The sequence below is a fragment of the Terrapene carolina genome, unplaced genomic scaffold (genome assembly GCF_002925995.2).
Source record: "Terrapene carolina triunguis isolate 2854851 unplaced genomic scaffold, T_m_triunguis-2.0 Scaffold558, whole genome shotgun sequence".
In the NCBI taxonomy this organism is placed as follows: domain Eukaryota; kingdom Metazoa; phylum Chordata; order Testudines; family Emydidae; genus Terrapene; species Terrapene triunguis.
In genome coordinates this window covers 14,885,638-14,909,022 of record NW_020664909.1, presented here as the reverse complement: position 1 = coordinate 14,909,022, position 23,385 = coordinate 14,885,638, and the positions used below count along the sequence as shown (strand labels likewise).

The following is a 23,385-nucleotide window of genomic DNA, read 5'->3' as shown; positions in this document are numbered from 1 at the left end:
TGTAAACATATTTTTTAAACCTCTAGGAAGATACCTTTTCTGTATATCAGGCTCTTGCAGTTTTGAGAGCCAGTATCTTGGGATCTTCCAGAGATCATGCACAGCTCTCTTATGAGACATAGCAGGTAACTCTAGTCCTCGCGGATTATGACAAAAGACACCAGATCACACCTTAAACCTGTCACTGATCCAGGACTGAATATTGTCCGAGACTTTAGAGAGCAGAGGAATGTTAAATCCCTGCTTTTTGAGCTGCTCAGAGGTTGGGAGTGTGAGAATTTTGAAGCTGTGCCGGCTCAGCGCCTTTCAGGATCAGTCTCTCAGGCACCCATTCCTGCAACATTGAAGCAAGTGATGAGTTTCACCATCATGTTCAAAGGGAGCAGGATAAGGCCACAATTAAGTAGTTAGCACCGTAAGCAAATGTTACTGCTTTGTGTTAAAGGGAGTTTGCAAATGCTTAGAACCTAGTTCCCTTTTTTATTCTTTCTCTTGTCGGTGCAAACAGTGAAAGTGCTCGGAGAGGGCTAGCCAACCTGAATGTTTTATGCTTGCAGATGTAGCAGTGGGGCTCTCTACTCTCTTATACCAGCATGACTCCAGTGACTTTAATGGAGTCATGTCGCCAATATGCCGGTATAACCACATGGAGAAGCTGATTGCAGCTAGTTTGGAGCAATGTAAATATTTTTAATAGGCCAATGGTAATGCACTGGACGGTGACTGTGGAGACCAGAGGTCTATTCTTGGCCCTGCCTTTGGCCTGCTGTATTATTTTTTCTCCTTTGAATAGCTCAAAATGCCTGAAGAAATGTTCCCCTCAAACTTTTACTTAAAGGCAAAGGCTGAGCTAAGACTTAGCATGGAAGATTTCCATCAGCAAGGAGATTTTTTTCTGGTGCCTTGGAAAAGTGTGGGTGGACCTTCATTTTATCATGAAAATCCCACCATAGCCATAGCAGCTGTCCTGAGTTGCCCACCCTAAACTCCTACTTGCACCTTTCACAGATTAGAAACGTCTGCTCCCTTTTGATATTATTTTTTTACTTTCCTTTGTTTTCACAAAGACAAACAGGAATGAAATTGTGAGGCTTGTCATTAGCCCTTTAAATAAATAGTCCTGCCATCTTTTTAGTAGTTTGACAAGTTGGTTCCAGACCCCGGGGAGGAAGCTAATAAACTTTTAGTTGCTTTGCTATTGTTTTCCTAAAACAATTTGACTTCCTTTCTGATAACCCCAAATCCTTCATTAAAAATAGAGTAGCTGGGAGCCAGAGGAAGAGTTGAACTTGGGCCAAGTCGCTGCTTACAATACAGCCTGCGTAAGATCACATTTATATCCCGATCCAGGACAACTCTTTAAAAGAGCAATAGGCAGACAGCTGCCAGTGCATGTCAGGCAGAGTGCAGGAGCTGGGAACCCCCAGCTTATATCCTTCAAGCTTTAGGGAATCTCCAGCCACTCAGCTAGTGTCAGACTACAAGAGGCTGTGTTCCATTTAAAGGGTCCTCCCTCAGACAAGGAGCCCAACTGAGCACTGGACACTAGCAGAGAGATGGGTTCCAGCCTGCCCTAGAGTCTGTGCCAAAGCTAATAGTTACCTTCACCCCCCTGCATTGTGTGTTGTTCCATCCACCTGTCCAGAATCAGCAGAAAGAGGTAACAGTTTATGGTTTCCTTATTATTATATTAAAATAACATGCTTGTGTGAGATGGTTATTGATTTAACCAGAGTGTGTATATTTATAAGACAGAGAACGGTGTCTGGTGGCTAGAGTCAGGGATAGGCAGCCAGTCAGGACTCCTGGGTTTAGCTTTTGGCTCTGCAAATGACTTGCTGAAGCCCTGGGGAAATTACTTAGCCCCTCCATGACTTAGTTTCCCTATTTGTAAAAAGGAGACAATTCTCACCTTTGCAGGACTGCTATGAGACTTCATTAAATTCATGTTTGCAAAATGCTTTGAGATTCTCTGAGATGCTAAGGAGGTGAAAGGTAGTCAGCAGTACCAGCAGCAGAAGACGAAGCAATGCAATGCTTTGTTATTGCTAACACAAGGCTTGCAACTAACCATTTACTTCAGGAAAGATCTTCGCTTCTGACTTAGAGATGGAAATCTGCCCTGATTTTTACTCTTTAAAACTTTGTTTCTGAACTCAAATGAATCTGACATTCTTGTGCCTCACCTTTTTTTGCTGTGCCTGTCTTGGATTAATACTTTGGGGCAGGGAGAGATTTGGGTGGAAAACATCTTACTATATTCAAAACGTTTAAGATTTTATACTAAAAGAATAAATGTGACTACAAAAAAATGGCTCATCTGGCTCTCAGGAATCATGCTTCCAATCCATGCAGCAGAGCAACCCAGACACACACACACACATATATATAGCCTCACAGAAACCCCCTATATTCATTTAGCTGAACCAGATATTATCTGGGTTTACAGATCAACCCAATGAAGAGTGCATCCTCCTGGTTCAGTCTTAGGGTGAAAAAAATAAAGAACTAAGCCAGGAAAAGCAGATCAGATCATTCCGTGTGTACAGCAAAGTACCACCAGGGGCAGGGGCAGAGGCAGGGGCAGTTTCATTACAACCATAGCATATCCAACAATAACAACAGTATACACCTCTCTAGCAAACAAGTATTAACAAGTCAATCCTAAAACCACCCTGGTCAGTTAGGTCCGTATTATTATCATATTTTTATAGATGTGCCTTTATGGACAAATCCTATCAAAATTCATGGAGCTAATAGGGCTCTGTGGAAACTGAATAAGGCTCTATAGAAATTACTCTAAATAACCTAAAGAATTTAATATTGTTCTCCTTTCCACATATTTTTGTTTGTTTATTTTTGTCTATGCAATTGAATTCCATAGCAGGTATATAATTGTCTATTTAATAACATATGAAGGTTCAACAACAAAACCTGTAGAAAAGTTATCCTTTTCTATTACATAAGATTTTTCTATAAAGAGGACATATAGTACCAAGAGTTAAGTTTGCTGCTCAAGACCACACAGCAAATCAGTGGCAGAGCTGTGATTAGAGTTTAGGAGTTCCTGGTTCTTGGCCCTCCACTCAGTTCACAAGAACAACCTTCGCTTCTCAAATGACTTGATCTGTTTTAGCTGATGTAAGCAGGTAAGGATCACTGTGAATGTATAATGTGGATGGGAAAGAACTACTTCTGACTACATGTGGGGTCACTGCAGGGAAGGAAGGCTACCAGAGAAAGCGTTTGGTGAAACCATTGTGCAGAATATAGTTTTCTTTTGCCAAAGCCCACATCACACGTTCATCAGCTTTGTTTTCTGCCAGCAGCCATAGCTCAGATTGGCTGGAATCTCAGCATTTGTTTTCACCACTGAAGGCAAGCGTTAAATAGAAATGAATGATGGGAGTAGACATGTGTATGGGTAATGAGCACAGCCAACATTAGCTAGGATGAAAACATTTTTAGAAGGGATATAAACCCTCCTGCTTTAGGACATAAGGCAACCTCTATGTGAAGGTGTTAGGAAGACATGTCCCCTGTGGGCAGGTCATTCCACATTTGTCCATAAAGGGGTTTCTTGCCCCATCCTCTGCCATAGTCCAAGATGGGATTCTGGAGTGCCCCGCCTCTGGTCTCAGCTGGTATGGCATTTCCTATGTTCCTGTGCTCCAAATGAAGCATGCTGTATTTGGGGTTTATTTTAACTTTTGGAGCTGTGCACGTATTTATATTTAGAATGTTTATTTTGTTTTTCTTGTGTGCAAGGCATTCTTGGCTAAATAAGAGACCCCCCCTGCACCACAGGAACTTAGCTTGATTGGTTGGGTTTTAATAAAAGAGTCCAAAAACACCACCCAGCACCCTCTTTAGTTTTGGTCCCATAGGAACTTCCTTAGCTGTGGTTGGGATAAGTGAGGGGGCAGCCCCATCTCTTTTAATTTAAAGGAAGGTTTGAAACCAGGGCTTGTTATCTAAGAGAGGAGGTGCATGAACTATGTGTATTGGCAATTGGACGGGACAGTGTGAAGCCAGCAGTCAGTGCAACGCCTCTGCAGTGAGGAACAGACCAGGGTGACAGAGAAAGCCCAAGAATGGCGGACAACACATGAAATTGATATTTTTTAAAGAAGCAAAAAAGATGGATAATTGGATTTGAGAGAGAGGAAGTGCAAAGAACAGAGAAAAGGGGGGGCAGTGGGGAGGAGACAGAGAGGGACAGTGGGGAGAGAGAGACAGTGAAAGGGAGTAGGTGGAGAGAAAGAGGGGGAAAGGCAGAAAGTGGTGGTGGGGGGAATTAAATGACAGACAGAGAAAGTGGTGGAGAAGAAGGGGAGAAGAGAGAGAGATTAAAGGAGTATAGAACAAACAACTGAAAAGAAGAATATAAAAGAAGAAGAAGGAGCCCCAGGAAGAAGGAGGAGACCAGAGAGGAGATATCGAACATCAGGTAGGTAAAAATGTCATTTAGAAAAAAGAATAGAGCTGCAGAGGTATCAGGGGGAAGTAACATTGCTAGGCTCAAGGGGAAATGGTGTGTGTGTGTGGGGGGGGTAAAGATAAGGGTAGCCATAAAAAGAATAAGAACTTGGACACACATTCTTTTTTCCATTTATTTCTATAACATCCAGACTAGTACTAAGGACAATTATGGCCATTCTAAAAATTTAACTCCTTTCATTACAAGCAACTACAGAAGTTACAGAGGAACCTATCGGTAGTGAGCTGGGATAACTCTCAATGAGGTGAAATGAAAGCCCCAAATAGCCTCGTTACAGTGAAATGTGCAGACTGCAGCACTGGTTAAAGTTAACCTCAGCTTTTAGTGAAACTGTCCTAAGGCAGGAGGGTGTGGGGAACTTCTTGCTGTTGCAAGGGTCCAGTGTATAAATGCTTCACACAGTAGATTGGGAGCAGCTTTCGTCTAATGCATGCTGAATGGTTTTTAAAATGTTCCAGTTTCATTTCCTTGAGGGTGTCACATCCCAGCTCTGCCGTTACATAGAGCCTGAGAATGCTGCATGACATTCCTAGGGAGAGCAATGGAAATGTACAGTGCCACCTCTGTAAAGTCTCCTTATCACATGTATTGTGTGCGATGTGCAGTAACTGAGACTCAGGGTTGTGAGCCCTTTGTTCTTTGAACTTCCTCTTGGTTCACATCCTAATCCCAGCAAACCCAGTTAAAAACTGATAACTTTAAAGCCCTACAGAGACAAACACTCAGCACTTTCCATTCTCCTTAATAGCTTTTCTTGAACCTATTTTTCCCCAACTACCGCTTGTTTTTTAATTTTTGCATTATGTTTACCTTTTAATATTGACTATTTGTGGTACTATAGTAACAGAGTTCAATACATAACCAGCTGGAAATTGTTGCCTTTATCCTTCCCACTGTGGGAGAGCTAGTGACAGGGCTTGTCGTGGGAGACAGAGCCTTTCATCTCCTAATTGCTCGGTCCAAACCAGTCAAAGGTTTGTAGTGACCCTATATAATCTCACTCTACCTAGCTAGCTATAGTATCTGAGCACCTTCCACGTTAAATCAATAGAGCAATAGCGAAATCTCTGGAGGATTTTGTGACATTCTGAGGGCAGTTCAATTGCCTAGCTAAATTGAGTAGTTGTCGCAGTCCAGTTGATAGAGTATATATAACCACATTTTAAAGGACTAAATCAACAGCCTATTGGCAAAACTCAGACGAGGCGCCCTTAGACTGAATGGGCCACCACTACGGAGCTCCTGTCTTACCACCACTAAGCAATGGGGTTTCTACAGGTTAGGGTGAAGTACATTGGTTGGGTAGCATGTGTAGGAGGTTTGTATTGCTGCTGCCTATGCTGTCCTAAAACTGTGAATAAAGAGAGGGAGGGAGGCAGGGAGGCAGGGAGAGAGAGAGTGAGTGTGTGTGTGTGAGAGAGAGAGAAACAGTTATTCTACAATCCCTGGACACAGTTGCTACATTTTCAGTATAAGCCAAGCAACTATGTATTTCCTCTTTTTCTGAAACTCACCCCAGAGGAGAGAGCAAACACTTCTTTTCTCATCTTTTGATTCTGCTGGTTTGAGAGAATTCCTGAGGGTTCAGAGTTCAAAATACTGGTCCGACTCGCTGAAGCTCTGTTCACTTGGGAACTATGCTAAACATTTCTGCAACTATAAGCATCAGCTATTTTTTTCCTCCCTACGTTATATTTTCTCCCAATACTTTGGGATCTGGAATTCCAGAGCTTTGCTAGAAGGAATTTGCAGCTTACCAGAAAATGCAGGACTTCCTACCCCAACCCTTTTTCCCTTTTGACCTTCACACAGATTTCACACATTCTGCTCTGATTTGGCCTCATTTTCTGACTTATCTCAGTGTATTGAAAATAGACTAGCAGAAATCAGTAATTCAGCAGTCCGGCATGGTTGGCACAGAGCATTCCAGAGCATATGTGGCACATAAGAATGGCCATACTGTGTCAGACCAAAGGTCCATCCAGCCCAGTATCCTGTCTACCGACAGTGGCCAATGCCAGGTGCCCCAGAGGGAGTGAACCTAACAGGTAATGATCAAGTGATCTCTCCCCTGCCATCCATCTCCACCCTCAGACAAACAGAGGCTAGGGACACCATTCCTTACCCATCCTGGCTAATAGCCATTAATGGACTTAACCTCCATGAATTTATCTAGTTCTCTTTTAAACCCTGTTATAGTCTTAGCCTTCACAACTTCCTCAAGCAAGGAGTTGCACAGGTTGACTGTGTGCTGTGTGAAGAAGAACTTCCTTTTATTTGTTTTAAACCTGCTGCCCATTAATTTCATTTGGTGGCCCCTAATTCTTATATTATGGGAACAAGTAAATAACTTTTCCTTATTCACTTTCTCCACATCACTCATGATTTTATATACCTCTATCATATCCCCCCTTAGTCTCCTCTTTTCCAAGCTGAAAAGTCCTAGCCTCTTTAATCTCTCCTCATATGGGACCCATTCCAAACCCCTAATCATTTTAGTTGCCCTTTTCTGAACTTTTTCTAATGCCAGTATATCTTTTTTGAGATGAGGAGACCACATCTGTATGAGTATTCAAGATGTGGGCGTACCATGGATTTATATAAGGGCAATAAGATATTCTCCGTCTTATTCTTTATCCCTTTTTTAATGATTCCTAACATCCTGTTTGCTTTTTTGACTGCTGCTGCACACTGCGTGGACGTCTTCAGAGAACTATCCACAATGACTCCAAGATCTCTTTCCTGATTAGTTGTCGCTAAATTAGCGCCCATCATATTCTATGTATAGTTGGGGTTATTTTTTTCAATGTGCATTACTTTACATTTATCCACATTAAATTTCATTTGCCATTTTGTTGCCCAATCACTTAGTTTTGTGAGATCTTTTTGAAGTTCTTCGCAGTCTGCTTTGGTCTTATCTTGAGCAGTTTAGTATCATCTGCAAACTTTGCCACCTCACTGTTTACCCCTTTTACCAGATCATTTATGAATAAGTTGAATAGGATTGGTCCTAAGACTGACCCTTGGGGAACACCCCTAGTTACCCCTCTCCATTCTGAACATTTACCATTTATTCCTACCCTCTGTTCCCTGTCTTTAAACCAGTTCTCAATCCATGAAAGGATCTTCCCTCTTATCGCATGACAATTTAATTTATGTAAGAGCCTTTGGTGAGGGACCTTGTCAAAGGCTTTCTGGAAATCTAAGCACGCCTCGGGTGTTGTTGTGTGAGGCACGAGGACAAAGTCTTAAAATTAGAAATGGCCCTCAGGAGACACCTGGCATACTTCGATCTTTGGGATCAGAATGTACAAAGAGGAAAATAAATCAATTTTCTGGCTATTGACAGAAAACAGAGAGATCCTTGTGAACAACACTCCACACTCCAGAACTTTCCTGAAACAAAGAAATATTTATAGCCATACAATAAGTAATGGGTATATAGATATAAAAAACTGTCTGTTGTATCTGTAAAGGAATAAGGGGTCAACCTCTTCTAATGGAGGAACTAGAGAGAGCTTTGCTACACCAGTGCTTCTGTCCCTCTTTGTAAGGCAGCATTGCCTGTGCTATTACTGACATGCCTTGAGAGCTGAACTAGTTGAAATTTTTCCTATACAATTTTATTTTTCATCCAGAAAAAAAAAGAGGCTCCCTGCTTCACTCAGTGCACAGGACTTGAGCAGCTCTGGGGATGATTCAGGTTGGTGTAGTGAAAGAAGCTGGTGTTTGGAGGACACCTGCTTTATTTGATGCAGACACTGGAAGGTGTGTGGTGAATAAGTTAGGGAATGGCAGGAGAAAAAAGGACAGTCTCATGGGTAAGGCAGTTGAATGCTGCCCTGGAGAACTGGATGCCGTTCTGGTTTCTGCCACAAAGTTTCTATCGTGCAATGCTAGACAAGTCACCAGACTCTTCACAGATGGTCACTACTTCTGTATTCCTCATTTTCTGGGTGCCCAACTTGAGGCCCTCATGCCTGACTTACAGAGGTGCTGAGCACACGCAACTGAAGTCAATGGGAACTGTGCTTTGAACCATAGGCGCCGACTGCATGGGTGCTCTGGGGCTGAAGCCCCAGAAAAATTAGCAGGTGCTCCACACTCACTGGCAGCCAAGCTCCCCCCGCCTCTTCCCTGCCTCCTCCCTTGAGCGTGCTGTGTTCCTGCTCCTTCCCCTCCCTCCCAGCACTTCTGCCCACCGCCAAACAGCTGTCCGGCGGCGCTCTGGGAGGGAGAGGGAGGAGCAGGGACACAGCGTGCTCAAGGAAGATGCGGGACAGGGGCAAAGACTTGCGGAAGGGGGTGGAATGGGGGCAGGATGGAGGCGGAGCAGGGGTGGGAAGAGGCAAGATGGCGGGGTGATAAGGGGGGTGGGGTTGGGGTGGGGGTAGAGGGGGTCGAGCACCCACCAGCGAGAGCAGAAGTCGACGCCTATGCTTTGAACCTATGAAGTGTCGTGTAGTGCTAGGTACTCTGAAAAAGCAGGTCCTAGGTGTCTCAAATTGGGTGTCCAAAATTAAGGGGTCTTTTGGCCTTAATCTCTCTGTAGCTCCGTTCCCTGTCTGTAAAATGGGGATAATACTATCCCTTCACCTCACAGAGATGTTGTGAAGATAAATTAGTGTTTGTGAAGCACTCAAAACTATAGTGATGAGCACCATAGAAAAGCCCACAAGGAAATAATAATTCTGGCTTCAGAGCAGGGTTTGAATAATGTGCAGTAAAATAAGGCATATGATCTTACACTGAACAAGGAGGATAAAATAAAATATCGAATAGCTGCTCATTCAGTGAGCACCATCCATCCGAGCACTGAAGGAAGCAGGGGTCCTGTGGAATCATAATATGTGATCATGTAATTACAGGCTGTATTATAATGCATACACACAAGAGGGCTGAATGAAGAATGTGTGTGTGTGTACACAAAATAAACCACCCACAAATTGTATCCAGACTTTGTTCTGAGTGGAAATAGCTGTCAAATTTGCTATACATCACTTATGTTGAGAGCTAACATGGGCCGGGATTTTAGCACTAAGGACTGAGGTGGAGGTGAGAATTTCAGATATTTTGTAGAGGAAGAAGCAACAGGAGTTGCACTGGACACCTCCACCTCTCCTGCAATCAGTTATCATTCCCCTTTGTTTATTGTCCTTCAGCTAGTTATTAGTCCATATAGCCACTCTGCTTATATCAAAATGAACTGAGTTTTCAAGTAAAAGCTTGCACAATGCTGTATCACACGCTTTACTTAGCTTACTAAAGTTCAGTTTTATTGTATCTACTGCATTCCTTTTGCCCATTAAAGGTCCACTCCTGCACATGTTGAAAGCATCCCAAGGGACTTTGAAGGTGCTAAGCACCTGCCAATAGCAGGCCTTATTAATACAGTCATTGAAGTTTCTTTTAAATCAAGGTTTTAAAATATTATGGGCCAAATTCATTCTTGATGTTACTCCACTGAATTCAGCTTGACTACATCAGGGCTGAGTTTGGCTATGGTAATGCATGATTCTACACTGATCAAGAACAGAAAGCATCAGGTTCCACAGACCAAACAATAATACTCAGAGCCATTTAACTCAGCAACTGGAAAAGTTTAAAACTTCCACCAACTCTTCAGATTAAAATGTTCTGCATCAGGCTGCCTTGCATGTATGACATATCCCAGATGTATCCACCTGAAGTGTTCAGTGAGGACCGTGTGTGTTCAGGGGGTGAGAACTAATTCAAATGCCTTATCTTCTCACTCCCCTTTTTTGTGAATTCTGAGATTTTGCACATTTGGAGTGTGGAAGGAAAAGACACTTCATCAAGGAAGAGCTGAGGGTCCGGGTATCAGTATGATCCTCACAAACATCTCAGTGAACTGAGAATGGGGACTAGGGAGTGGAGGGACATTTGACCTACACACAAGCCTGGCCAAAGGGACTGGAGAAGAACCTGAGTGAACATGCAAGTCCACTCTGTTAATCAAGAGTGATTGGGAACCAGGCTGGTCCAGATCTATGCACAGACCTGACCATTGGCACAAAGCCTGGAAACCAGTCTGTTTCATTGCATGCCTTAGTAAGGAAGACCAGGCTGATCTCTCTCTCTCTCTCTCTCTCTCTCTCTCTCTCTCTCACACACACACACACACACACACGATCGGGAAGACATCGCCTGACTAGTCACTGCTTGTTCTCTGTATCTGCATATGAAACAGCCAATGACAGTAAAGAGGGATCACACAGTGCTGTGTTAGGTTTTAGTACCACTTTATGCTCCACCTGTCAGACACCTCCTGAATTTTAAGGGGCACACCTACTTTGACAGGTGCATTTCTCACTCTCCTGCATTACCACTCCTATTTTAACATATATCTGTCCTCCTCAAAAAGGACTACACTAGGAAATTAGGTCGGTATAACTATGTCACTCAGGAGTGTGAAAAATCCACATCCCTGAACGACGCAGTTAAACCAACCTAACCTCCAGTGTAGACAGCTCTAGGTTGACAGAAGAATTCTCCTGTTGACCTAGCTACCGCCTCTTGGGGAGGTGGATTAACTACACAGATGGGAGGAGCCCTCCATTACAGACACTGGCACTGAAAAAAAGCAACATCTAGTGGATGCTGGCTGTATATATTCCTGAAAGAAAGGATCTCTTCTACCTTTCTGGCACTCTAATTGGATCTGTGGCCTATAAAATATGCAACAAGTGACATCCTCTTGAGATGAGCTCCTTACTGGCTCAGCCAGTGTATGTGTTCAGGATGGCGGGATGGCAAGGGGTAGTCCCTGTTAGTTTCCCTCGAAGAAGCTCTTCCTAGTGTCAAGAGACCACCAGGTCCCAGTTTGAGCCTGAGCTCCAGTTTGTGATGGAATCTGTTAAAGCAGAGCTCTCTGTGCAGTCTGTAGCAGTCTAGAGTACATAGGTTTGGGAGTCAGGGCTCCATCACCAGGTCTGCCTCCGATTCAATGTGCGGCCTTGAACAAGCCACTTTGGCCCAGATCCTCAAAAGTATTTAGGTGTCTAACTCCAATGATTTCAATGGGAGTGAGGCACTTCTGGGCCTTAGTCTCTCTCCACCGCAATTCCTCCATCTCCATAATGAAGATAATGGCATCTTCCTTCTTCACAGGGTGTTATGAGGCTTAATTACATGGTGCTTTGAGATACACAGATGAGAGGTATTATGGAAAAGCGTTATTATCTGAGCTCTGTCTGTCTGTGATGGGATCTGGACAGCTAAAAGCACTGTCTGTGTGTGAATGGCCGGCAAGTGATTAGCACCTCTGCAGGACATGAGGGCCAGATTCTCACTTCCCATGCAGCTCCTTTTGTCCTGCTCAGGCAGTGCAAAGGAGCCAGAGAGTCTGGCTGTAACTGGACAACTGAAAATCCCCCCTTTGAGGGACTGGTTCTCTTCACTGGGGTAAAGCCAGCAGTGTTGGCTCCTCCACCAAATACACCTTTCTCCCCAGTGTAGGATGCATGTTGGGAGGGGGAGGCGCTCTACTCTGCCAATTCTTACCTGGTGTATGATCTTCCAGTTCCCTGACATCTCCCACTTCCCCACCACACCTCAGCCCCACTTCAACCAGATGTCAGATACATGAGAGATCAAGCCACAATTTTCTTTTCTTTCTCTCTCTCTCCAGTTAACAGACCTTTGGCAGACAAATGAATATTTGCCTGAGAGAGTTTCTTTGAATGTGCATGGTCAATGTGTCCAAATCAGGGTCCCCCATGCTATGTAAAGGGGAGAAGTGAGCCCAGATGGAGCTGATGCATTGCTATAATCAGTCTCTCCACTAAGTTTAGAAACATCCTGCAGGGCCAGCGTCCTCCTGTCACCTTTTTGTCAGAAAAGTTAGTGCAAAGTGTTGAGCTCAGCTATTTATGTCACTGCCGCTGATATTCCAGCCAATCCTCCAAAGAGAGGAGCTGGTGAATTTTTGGCATCTCCAGAGCAGAAGAGGAGGGAAAGCTTAGGGGAAGAAGGAAATTGCAAAGTGCAGAAACTCATGTGGCTGTAACAGCCACACCCACCTACCTCATCAGCGTGAATTTCTTAACCTTTCCCTGAAGCCATCACCTGTCTGTCAAGGTCAGTGTGTCATCCAGAGCAAGAAGTAATGGTGCATAAATACTGCCTGTCTGTCATTCAAACCATGTGCTATCAATAAAGGGAAACTAGGAACTTGAACACTTACCTCCTCCAGAAGAAGGTAACACAACTGACAGCCGATATGAGTGCTTTGTACTCGGGCCAGCTTGATGTTCTAACACGTGCTGCTTTTGCTGAAGCATTTTTATCTGAGAATTCTTCTGTCGCAAGGCATAAAGTTGGTTGGATTCCATGTGTAGTCCGTCTCTTTGATATTTGGTTTCCCCTAACATTAATATTGTTCCAGGTGATGATTAAAACTGGGATGGCCATCATTTTGTACACAGCTGGTCTTTGTCACATACACTTTCTCTGCTGAACTTCCACTGTTGCCAAGATCTCATGAGTGCACACAGCTCATTTGTTGATCCAGTATAAAGTTAGCAGCCTAAGGGACTGTAACAGGGCAGCAGATTCTAAAACTCTGTATGCATATGCAGAGCTCTTTTGTTGAGTCATCTGGATATCAGGTGATGGGACCCTAAAGATATGCAGAAGTATATTTGCTGAGTCACACTGAGATCAGATCATGGGGGTCTCCAATTAGCTCCAGTTTAGGAGTATAAAAGGGCTTAGACACACACACACACACACACACACACACAATCTTTCTTCCTTTCTTTTCCTTTCTTTCTTTCTTTCTCAGAAGCAGAAGGAGCTAGGGGCAAGGATGGAGTTTTACTGCAGGGAAAACCCCTAGGAACAACCAAGCCTGGGGAGAAAGCTTAGATCAGATATTCTCAACCTGGGGAGGTCAGAAACAGGTTTCAGGGGACTGTGACAAGTTTTCTTCACGTTATGGGATGATGTGCGGGTGGGAGGGAGGAAGTCCTGAAACTTTTCTCTGTTGTAACAAAGTCATGACTTCAAAATGTTTGAGAACCCTGGCTGAAGCTATATGAATGGCTTACTAGCTCACTAATAACTAAAAACCAGCTAAACAAAACCCTCCAGTCTTATAATGGGACTGGTCCGCAGTGAGGAAGAATCTAAGTTGCAGGGTGGATGAATTAACAAGCAAATAAAATTGTCAGTGATTGAAAATAAACTCTTCTGAGTATGCTCAACAGGCATCTGCTAAGATTTTAGCAGAGCCTAATAAAGTCCTACTTCTGTGACATCACAGACAGCAGAACAGCGGCTACAACTTTCACTTCACTGTTAAGACTATTAAAAATGCACAAAAAATTAACTACTCATATTAAATTTAAGGTTATTAAATTTAAAGACACAAATGTGTGGCAATGGAAAAGATCAGGTTCTCATAATATTATTAACTTGCCACATTGCACACAGGCCTTGTTTTCACTAGAAATAAAAGGTATGTTTTTAACTTAGTTAACTACCATGAGGTAAAATCCTAGTGAAGACGAGGCAGTATGGCATTTTCATGTTAGTGGGTGGAGTTAAAGACTATGAAGGACCCTAGAGTTTGCCTCAATCAGCTCATTCCTATGAAAACTCCAAACTGGCGTGTCTTCTACTCCTGGGGGAATTCTGCACCAAAAATGCAAAATTCTGCATATTTTATTTGTCAAAATAATGCAATATAATCACACCAGTTTCGCTTATTTGGGTAATTTATTTAAACTACCATACAGAAAAACAAGCACAATAACTTTTCAACATTTCCTAAACACATGAAAGTTAAGTTACAAATACTTCGTAACCAAGACCCTACAGTCCAGTTATAATCCTGGATTTTCATTTAAATTACATGACTTTTATTTTGGTGTTTGGTGTTCTGTAAAGTAGAATGTCGCTTTAAATTGTTCAGACTTTCTTCGATGAAAGTCTTACATTTTTGCTAATTTTTGTCCGGTTTTTTTTTTTTTTTTTTGTAATGGATAAGTAAAATAGATCCTGAGCTGTAATCTAACCCCATTGTGCCCCTCTGGCACAGGAACAAAAGGGAGAAAGCCCATAGACCTTCTTAGCTGAGGATTCCGTTATTGTCATACACAATAAGGCTCCTTTACACCACTCTGGCAAGGTAAAGGAGCCTTAATTAACTAACAATGGGAACATCAGGAGCCTGCCTGTTCAGCTGGTACATTTCTGCTCTGCCTCAGGGACAGAGCCTGCTTCACACTACGCCTCCAAGCCCAGGATGCAGCAACAGGGACAAGAGGGACAGAGTGAGTCTCTCTCTTTTAGGATGACCAGACAGCAAGTGTGAAAAATTGGGACGGGGGTGGGGGGTAATAGGCTTCTGTATAAGAAAAAGCCTCAAATATCTGGTCTGTCCCTATAAAATCGAGACATCTGGTCACCTTACTCTCACTCATTGGTACACAGGCTGGCATCCAGACCCACCCCCTTAATGTCTCTCCACGGACGCACGCCCAGCCTCCCTCCTCCCCCCAGCGGTGATCTCTCTGCTGCCGGCTGCTCCCAGCAGATGTGCCCAGGCTGCCACAGAAGGGGCATGTGTTCCCCACAGATTTCTTTGCTCCCCCATTTTTCTGCGGGGGGAGCCAAGAAATTTGCAGAAGGTATGAATTCTGCGCCTCCTCCCCACAGGGCACAGAATTCCCCCAGGAGTAGTCTTCAGCAGAATTTTACCTCATGTTAGCTACTTGAGTTAAAAACACACCTTTCTTTCTAGTGAAGATTCAACCCATAGTATATAAAGTTAGGTATGTATTTAAACAGTCCAATTAGTCATGGGAAATATTATGAATGTGTAATATGGGTAAATTAATGTTACTCCAATAACCCTTTCCATTATTTCTGAGCTTTTCACACATGTTATTTTTTCACCTTAATCTTGCATTAATTTAGATTTTTATATTTAATTCACCTCTAGAACTGCAGTGTCCTGTAACTTGAGCAACAAGTTTTAGTACTTTGGAAACATCGGAACACTGTAGACAATTCCAGTGTGTGACAGAAACCATTAGAACTGATGAGAAGTTGAGCTAAATCCATGATTCAAGTCCACAGAAGACCAGTGTGGCAACTATTTGGATTTAAAACTTTACTGCAAAAGAGGGCACTGGAAATTTTTGCCTTAGCAAACAGGGTATATGGAGAAAAGTCAACTAGCATTAACCAGTGTTGACAGGATATAATCGTATTGGCAGTATCAGACACCCATCTACTTCAAATTATGGGAGGCTCCCTAGCAAAGGCAGAATCCTGGAGGAACACATGCAAGTAGTGGACATGCACACGCATAAGATGAGATAAAAGTGTACAGATAAATCTCGGTTCACTGTGCCCTGTGGAAAAAACATTTCATATATACAACTATGCCATGGCACATTGGACTCACTGGTAACACAGACTATTTACAGAGTTATCAGGAGATAACAGGGTAGATACCACATCATTCCCATTATGGAGTTACCAAGCAACATCCAAGAAACATGATCCATCATTTCATAGTAGCTATTTATAAATAACTCATATCACCAACATATCCGCCTACATTTAATCCTTTGTCTGCTTATAGTGTTTTCCCACAACATTGAAACTGTATATGAACTAAAGTCAGAAAATTCAGACAATGGGACAGATCCTCGGTGGCACCAAATTTACACCCAGTGCACCTGTGGGACGTGAATAGGTGACTAAGCCACTTTACTGATCCCCAAATTCTGAGATGGCTGGAGGGTGAAACAGCATCTAGTATAATTTAGAGCAGCCTCAGGATGGCGCTACGTTTTGGCAACTGAAGTGGTCTAGTATGAAAGCAGGTGTGTCATCCAGGATCAGCCAGAGCCCCATCCACTCACTCTGCCCAGTCCCATTTGTGGCATGCCCCCTCCGCATCCTGAAACATTCCCTGCATGGAGTGGGGGAAGTGAACAGCCACCTAGCAACTCTCCTCTGTCAGGGGGAATTCTTGGCTGTCCCTTAAGTGCAGCCTGCAGCAGCACAGAGCAGCCAAAGCCAGTTTTGAGGATTAAGCTCATGATGAGCTGTAACTGGAGGACACTGTACATATATATAGTAGTATAAAGCACCATGTGCCGTGCTACATTTTACTCCCCACACTATTTAACAAGGGGGTAACTTATTGTTCCTATAACAATCATATCCTTGTATACTTCAACTTTTGTGCATGTAAAATCTCAACCATATTGCTGCAGTAAATTTTCACAATTTAATAAAGTCTGAAACTCCACTCTCCACAGAAGCTATACAGTCTTTGCTCAGGGAGAGTCATTAGCACTTGTAGACAAGACAAAGGATGATTAGGAAAGACTTACATTTCTGGACCTTTGTGGCGTCAGTATTTCCCTCATGTGGTGATTTTTGTTATCTTGCCATTGTAGTTATTACGTTTTCCATTTGTTAAGAGGTCATAAGATACTTTGTCTTTGAAAGGGGTGTTTTAGTGGGCATATTATCTACATCAAAACATTGTACACTCCTATAGCACATCTGCCCTTGGATCACAACTTCTTCTACAGATGTTTGCCACATGATGCCCCTGTAAGGTAGGTAAGTATAATTGGACCAAATTAATCTCTCTTGTATCTCTCTTACTCCAGAGTTACAGTAAGGCTGAATTAAGCCCATTATTTCCATATTACAGATGGAGATTTGAGGCACAGAGAGATTAAGTGACTTGACCAGAGGGAGTCTAGCAGAGTCTGGGATAGAACAGAAACTAGATCTCTCAATTCCTAACCCTAAGCTTTCAGTACAAGATCATCTTTCCATGCCTCTCATCTGATCTCTATAACTAACAAATGGTCTTTATAGATAATTTTAGTCCCATGGTACATCTCAGAGGGAGGTTTCTTTTCACCTGAATGGTGAATTTTGACTTACAAACTTAAAAATAGCAAGGCCTGATGCTAAGATTTTACAGCATTCCTGTATCAGACAAAGGGGTGTTCTGAAGCAAGCATCAAAGATCAGAATTTGGATTACAAGGTTGGAAGAGGACCTGAGATCATTGCTGGCCCAGAAAATGTTTATGATTTATGACTGAAACTGTTGGAATTAACAAAACACAGCAACAACAAAATGAAATCATAGAGCTTGGTTGGTGGGGAGGGGGGTTCCCTACACATTTATTTTAAGGGTGGAACTCAATTCTGAAATGAAACCCAGCAGAATAAGAAGATGCTGCATGCATTTCAAACATCTAGCATGTCTGTGCCACTGATGCATCCATTTTAAATAGGCTAGAGCAGAGGGCCAGCATATGCAAGAGGAAGTGCAAGGATATTGCTCAGTCCTAGCTTTGGATTCAAATCTCACCTCTCAAAGTATCAGTACATTTGGGGAGTCCCAGAAGAACAGTTCTGCTATCCATACAGCAGAAGGAGAACCACCTTAGATGCAGATTCCACAGAGGATAAATTTAAGCTCAGACTACAGAGTAAATATTTCCTGAACCAAGAATAAAGTCTGGTACATCTCAAATAGTTTAGCAGCCCAGTTAACACTCTGTAATCTTTATACTAGTTTACACTTTATAGAAGCTACCACAACCAGAACAGATCAATGAACCATGTAATTTTGTGTCCTGTCTTCAGCAGTGAGGCTCAAAGCCAGATGCTGAACTGACACAGCTATAATGCACTGAAGTGGGGGTAGGGAGGGTTTCTTTCAGAAGGGTGTTTCAGTACACACATTCACAGCAAATTCCTGACGGACACTCAGTGCCTTTCAAATGCAGCATTTACTGATTTAAGAACGAGTTCCCTTCATCTGTCTCAGAACCTCTCTCTCGCCATCCTTTCTCCACAGAGGCTGTGGCTCCACTGAGCAGAGATGGATAACTGGACCTTCCTGGGAGAGTTCCTTGAAGAGGTCCACAAGCATTCCACCGTGGTGGGGAAAGTCTGGCTGACCGTGCTTTTCATCTTCCGGATGCTGGTGCTGGGCACAGCGGCGGAGTCCTCATGGGGAGATGAGCAGTCTGACTTCATGTGTGACACTCGGCAGCCTGGCTGCGAGAACGTTTGCTATGATAAGGCTTTCCCCATCTCCCACATCAGGTACTGGGTCCTTCAGGTCATCTTCGTCTCCACCCCGTCCCTGGTGTACATGGGGCATGCGATGCACACAGTGCGCATAGAGGAGAAGAGAAAAATGAAGGAGGCAGAAATGAGGCCAAAGGGGATTAGAAGCAGTGGCGACTCTTACCACCAACAGGAGTACCTTGTGGCAGAGAAGGCAGAGCTCTCCAGTGGGGAGGAATCAAGTGGGAAAATAATACTCCAGGGTAGCTTGCTGAACACCTATGTCTACAGCATTTTGATCCGCATCACTATGGAAGTGGCCTTCATTGTTGGACAATACATCCTCTACGGGATCTTCCTGAAGACCCTGTACACCTGTCACCGGGACCCCTGCCCTCATCCCGTGAATTGCTATGTCTCGCGGCCCACAGAGAAGAACGTCTTCATCATCTTCATGCTGTCTGTGGCAGTGTTGTCGCTCTTGTTGAGTCTGGCCGAGCTGTACCACCTGGGGTGGAAAAAAGCCAAGCAGAAGTGTGCTAAATCTTACAAACCCAGCCCCACCATGGCTGCTGGCAAACTGGAGCCTGCACCCCAAGTGGAGATGGCTCAAAGTTGCACTCCCCCTCCAGATTTTAATCAGTGTTTGGTCAATCCCAATGGGAAATTCATCAGCCCTTTCAGCAATAAAATGGCCTCTCAGCAGAACACGGACAACTTTGCCACTGAGAGGGTCCACAGTCAAGAGAATGCAGCTGGAGAAAGCCAATTTATCCAGATCAACTATGCACAGAGTCCTGAGGCACCCAATGACTCTGCCCCCCACCAGGTCTCCAATGGCTATTTCAATGAGAAACGCAGGCTCAGCAAGACCAGCCGTACCAGCAGTAAGGCTAGGTCAGATGACCTGTCTGTGTGACCTGTTGCCAGGTAGGGCAAGGAGGGAGGGAAAGCCTCAATGCTAAGCAAAACTTCTGCAGTGTGGCCTTTGAACTCCTGCCATTCTGCTCTCTGTTTTATGGCCCTCTGCTCCTTTTTAGTGAATGGCACTGCCCTACTTCAGACAGCACTTCTTAAGCCTTAGAACAGGGAGGGGCAAACTTTCCCAATAGAAGGCAGACTGGCAATTTGCCAGGAGCCTGAACACAGCACTTAAATTGCAGAAAATACAGCAGATGGTAGCCAACCTCATATTTAATGGAGAGGCGCCACCTACAGGGACCACAGGACCTGCCATTCCTAGTCACTCAGATAGAGATGGAACGTTGGCTAGCAGGACCTGTAATCTCCAGAGATTGCATCTCCCCCTTAAAAATGAGGCTGGCCATGAGTTGCAATATTGAACTCACCAAGCCATACACTGGCCACCTCACTGTTGCTTTGGAATTACTTTAACATGGAGCTACATCCACTTTGCAAGCACATCAAGTTACAACTTTTCTCTCCTGAGAAAAACAGAAATAAAACACTAGGCCTTTGAATAAAATGCTTTATATTTTGCTCTCTCTCTTCCCTTTTCTCTGCCTGGGCCCAGACACATTATACCACCTTGCCTTACCTATACCATGTAAATGTGCAATGAATTCTACTTGAATTTTTGAGACTATGTATGTAGCCCCTTCAAGATTTGACTAGTAGTTAAGAATTGTCTGTTTCCCTCAAAAAAATAAAGTGCCTTAGTGTCCAGCTATGGAAATACCTTCATCCCAGGGTCAGGCCAGCAGACAGACCCTGGCATCCCCGGGATATTACCCAGACTACCTGTTGAAGGGGCCTAAGGAATTTTCCCAAAATACTTATTAGACTAGTTTCAAGAGAAATGTCCACTTAACCAAAATAAATAGATTTCCCCATGGATGCAAATATGTCACTGGAAAAAGGAGGGACTATGGTGTGGAAAGACATGATTTTTTTTTTCTCTTTTACAAATGTTTTAAGTACATTTAGTTCTTTCGAAAGGGTGCTAGACTGACAGCCCTGGAGAGTGACATCCCCTGTTCATCCTCAGAAGAGTTACAGCACAGGCAATGGTTGTGCCAGCTTCCTCCACCCTGCCCGGCCAATGAACCTCAACTTCATTCTAGAGTGAGAGTACTGTCCGGCCTCCATGACTCAATCGGTCCTTGGCCGCTCTGCTGAGTCTGCCAGTTCTCATGGCAGGCAACTATTCATTAAGAAATCGACAAACACACCGATTCTTTTCACCATGCAGGTCACCCTGAGCCCTCATCAGATGGCAACACTGGTAATGAGATAAACGAGGATCCCAAAACAAGGCTGTTCAAGCAGCACTTAGGATGGTTCCTAGTCCCCAAACCCAACCTTGACCTCCATTCATTTGGTCATTGCAGAACTGAAACAAGGGGATTAAGTTTATCTTTCCGTCTTTGGAGGATAAACTAGCCTAGTCCAACCTACTCCCTTTCATTTACCTTGCCCTTTTGAACATGTACAGCTGCTTATAAATCGTTGAATTGTGTGTGTATGGGTTTGGAGTGATTTAAAACAGGACTGATCTATTCCCTCTGATACCTGCTGTTGAAAGTGATTGTCACTCCTTGAGTCCGATGCAGTGCGTGGTTTGGTACAATTGCCTCCACATGAACCAGGAGGAAAACATTTTAGTTTGTAAGCGATTTATGTACATGTATTTTTGAATCAGGAAAAGATGTGTGCTCTCCTGAATGAGAGATTTTAAACAACTGTGCCTAGTTTGTCCTAATAAAGTTCTGATTCCATCTCCTCTTGTTCATGTCTCTTCTCTTATGTGTCCAAGAACGAAAGAATGAGCTGCTAACATCTATGGGTTTCCATCCCAACTTCTGCCAGTCAACTATCACAGAGATCCCCAAAACAAACATGAGCCATTGCTTGGAATTCTGTGTGTTTGATGGGTGGGGGTGGGAGGAAATATATGGTCAACCAGAAATGTTGAAAAACTATTGTTTTACCAGCTGGTGGAGTCAAGGGAACATCCCACGCCCTTTGGTTTATCAGAGAAGGGAAGGAACACAGGAAGCCAGCTAGCGACAAACAGCACTGGTTGTAGCTGTGCAAGGCATTCTCAGAGGGATGAAGGGTAGCAAAATGCAGCCTGAAGAGTTCAATTGTGCTTCCATCAAAATCAGTCAATCAGGAAGAGGGCCTTAGGAGGCCCTCTAGGCACCTGATCCTGAGAGGAATTGACCACTCACACTCATCGCTGTCTTCAAAGAGCAGTTTGGGGCACTCATCTCTCACAAGTTAGGCTGTCCGACCTACAAACTCCCCTTCTCTCCCCTGTCCAAACAGCTGACTTCTCTCCTTCCCAAACCGAACTCAGAGGCTCTTTCCTTCCCTTGCTGCCACCTCTCAGCCCACAAGCTTCTTTTCTCCCCTGCTCCATCTGTCAAACTCAAGGGGTCTCCCTTCCTGCCGCCATCCCAACTTCACCTCCCAACCCATGGGACCTAGAAGGCTGGAAAGCAGAAATAAGGGGGATCATTGTATCCTGTTGAAAATGAAGGGAAAATTTAGGGAGAATATAATTACCCAAGCTGGAATTAGGTGAGGACACGAGGGCTAGGACCTCCACTCTTGGGGAAAGTTCTATGGTGTCTTTAAGACCACAAGTGGTCAGAACCTTAATTTGGCATCTCATCTGAAAGACTGCACCTTCAGCACAGTGTCCCCCAGCACCATGCAGGAAGGATGAGTTCTAGTGCTCCACATTTTCAAAGCAGTGCACAGGCACTTCTGAGTGTGCCCGTCCGACACATGCACACTGCCATTATGCACATGCATCGGGAGCTTTGTGTGCCTAAGTCAGGCCAATGCAAAAGTGCACACATGCACTTGAACAGTCACCTCTTTGAAAATTGGACCACTGAGTTATCACACCATGACCTCAGTTTTCTCTGGAGATCTTCCATCCAAGCATTAAACCAGGCCTGACTAATCTTAAATTTATGAGAGGGAATGAGTCCAAAGTGTAAAAGCCCCACTCTAATCAAATGAATCCCCAAATACGCACGGGTATTTGATCCTACTCATTATAAATATGGGGTAGAGCTGGGAAATTAAGATATGAATACGTACTAAGATTTCAACCCTCCTAAATTCAGGGATGTTCACACCTAAGGACATGGTTCATGCCCATCTCTTTGGCAAGATCACACCCCAACCATTCCCTAGAAAACATGCATTAAAGCCAAGTACTGAGCACATATTCTCCTGCTCCCATTCTCTTCTGCACACCTCCCTGGCAGTCTCCTGGATATCACAGATGGAGGATGTGTGATGGATGGATGTTTGCATTTGCTGACAGTTCATATGCTTATGATGCTTGGAATCCATTGTCAAGACTGCCTGTCAAATCATATCACAAAGGGAGTATTTAGTTCTAACTGCCAGTGAGCAGGGGAGCAAGAGCTGTCTTTTCAGGCAGATTTCTTGCACATTGTATTGGATTGGAAGGATGGGCAGATGGCATTAAGGGTGTGAGCTAAGTCGATAATACTTACAAAATTCAGCATTGGAGTTGGCACTCAATCTTTGTCTTCCTCATAGCATAAATCAAGGTACAGTTGTCATTTACTTTACAAAGCATTCCGAATAAAAAAACAATAGGATATAGATTTTCATTCTGCATCTGTGCTAATTTACTGGGGCCTTCTCCATATTCTAGTTTCCTGTTCTCAATAACTCAGATTCCTGGAGCATCAGCTGGAGTTCCTGGTTAATTTAATTAGAATGTACCAGCTCCGTGATGTCTTCTCCTCCTGTTGCACTTCAACCAGATCAGCATCTCCTCCTCTC

At 43.7% G+C, this 23,385-nt stretch overlaps 1 protein-coding gene across 2 annotated transcripts; it reads left to right on the top strand.

Moving 5' to 3' along the window:
- The first annotated feature begins 1,406 nt into the window (after positions 1-1,406).
- Positions 1,407-21,326, top strand: GJA5 (gap junction protein alpha 5). Of its 2 annotated transcripts, none has more exons than XM_024209438.1 (2): positions 1,407-1,660; positions 18,374-21,326. In XM_024209438.1, exon 2 carries the CDS (start codon positions 18,398-18,400, stop codon positions 19,505-19,507), a length of 1,110 nt encoding a protein of 369 aa, XP_024065206.1. In that variant the 5' UTR covers positions 1,407-1,660; positions 18,374-18,397; the 3' UTR covers positions 19,508-21,326. The 2 variants fall into 2 exon arrangements, with proteins under 2 accessions (XP_024065206.1, XP_024065207.1); XM_024209439.1 differs by lacking the exon at positions 1,407-1,660 and adding an exon at positions 4,399-4,450.
- Positions 21,327-23,385: the final 2,059 nt, after the last annotated feature.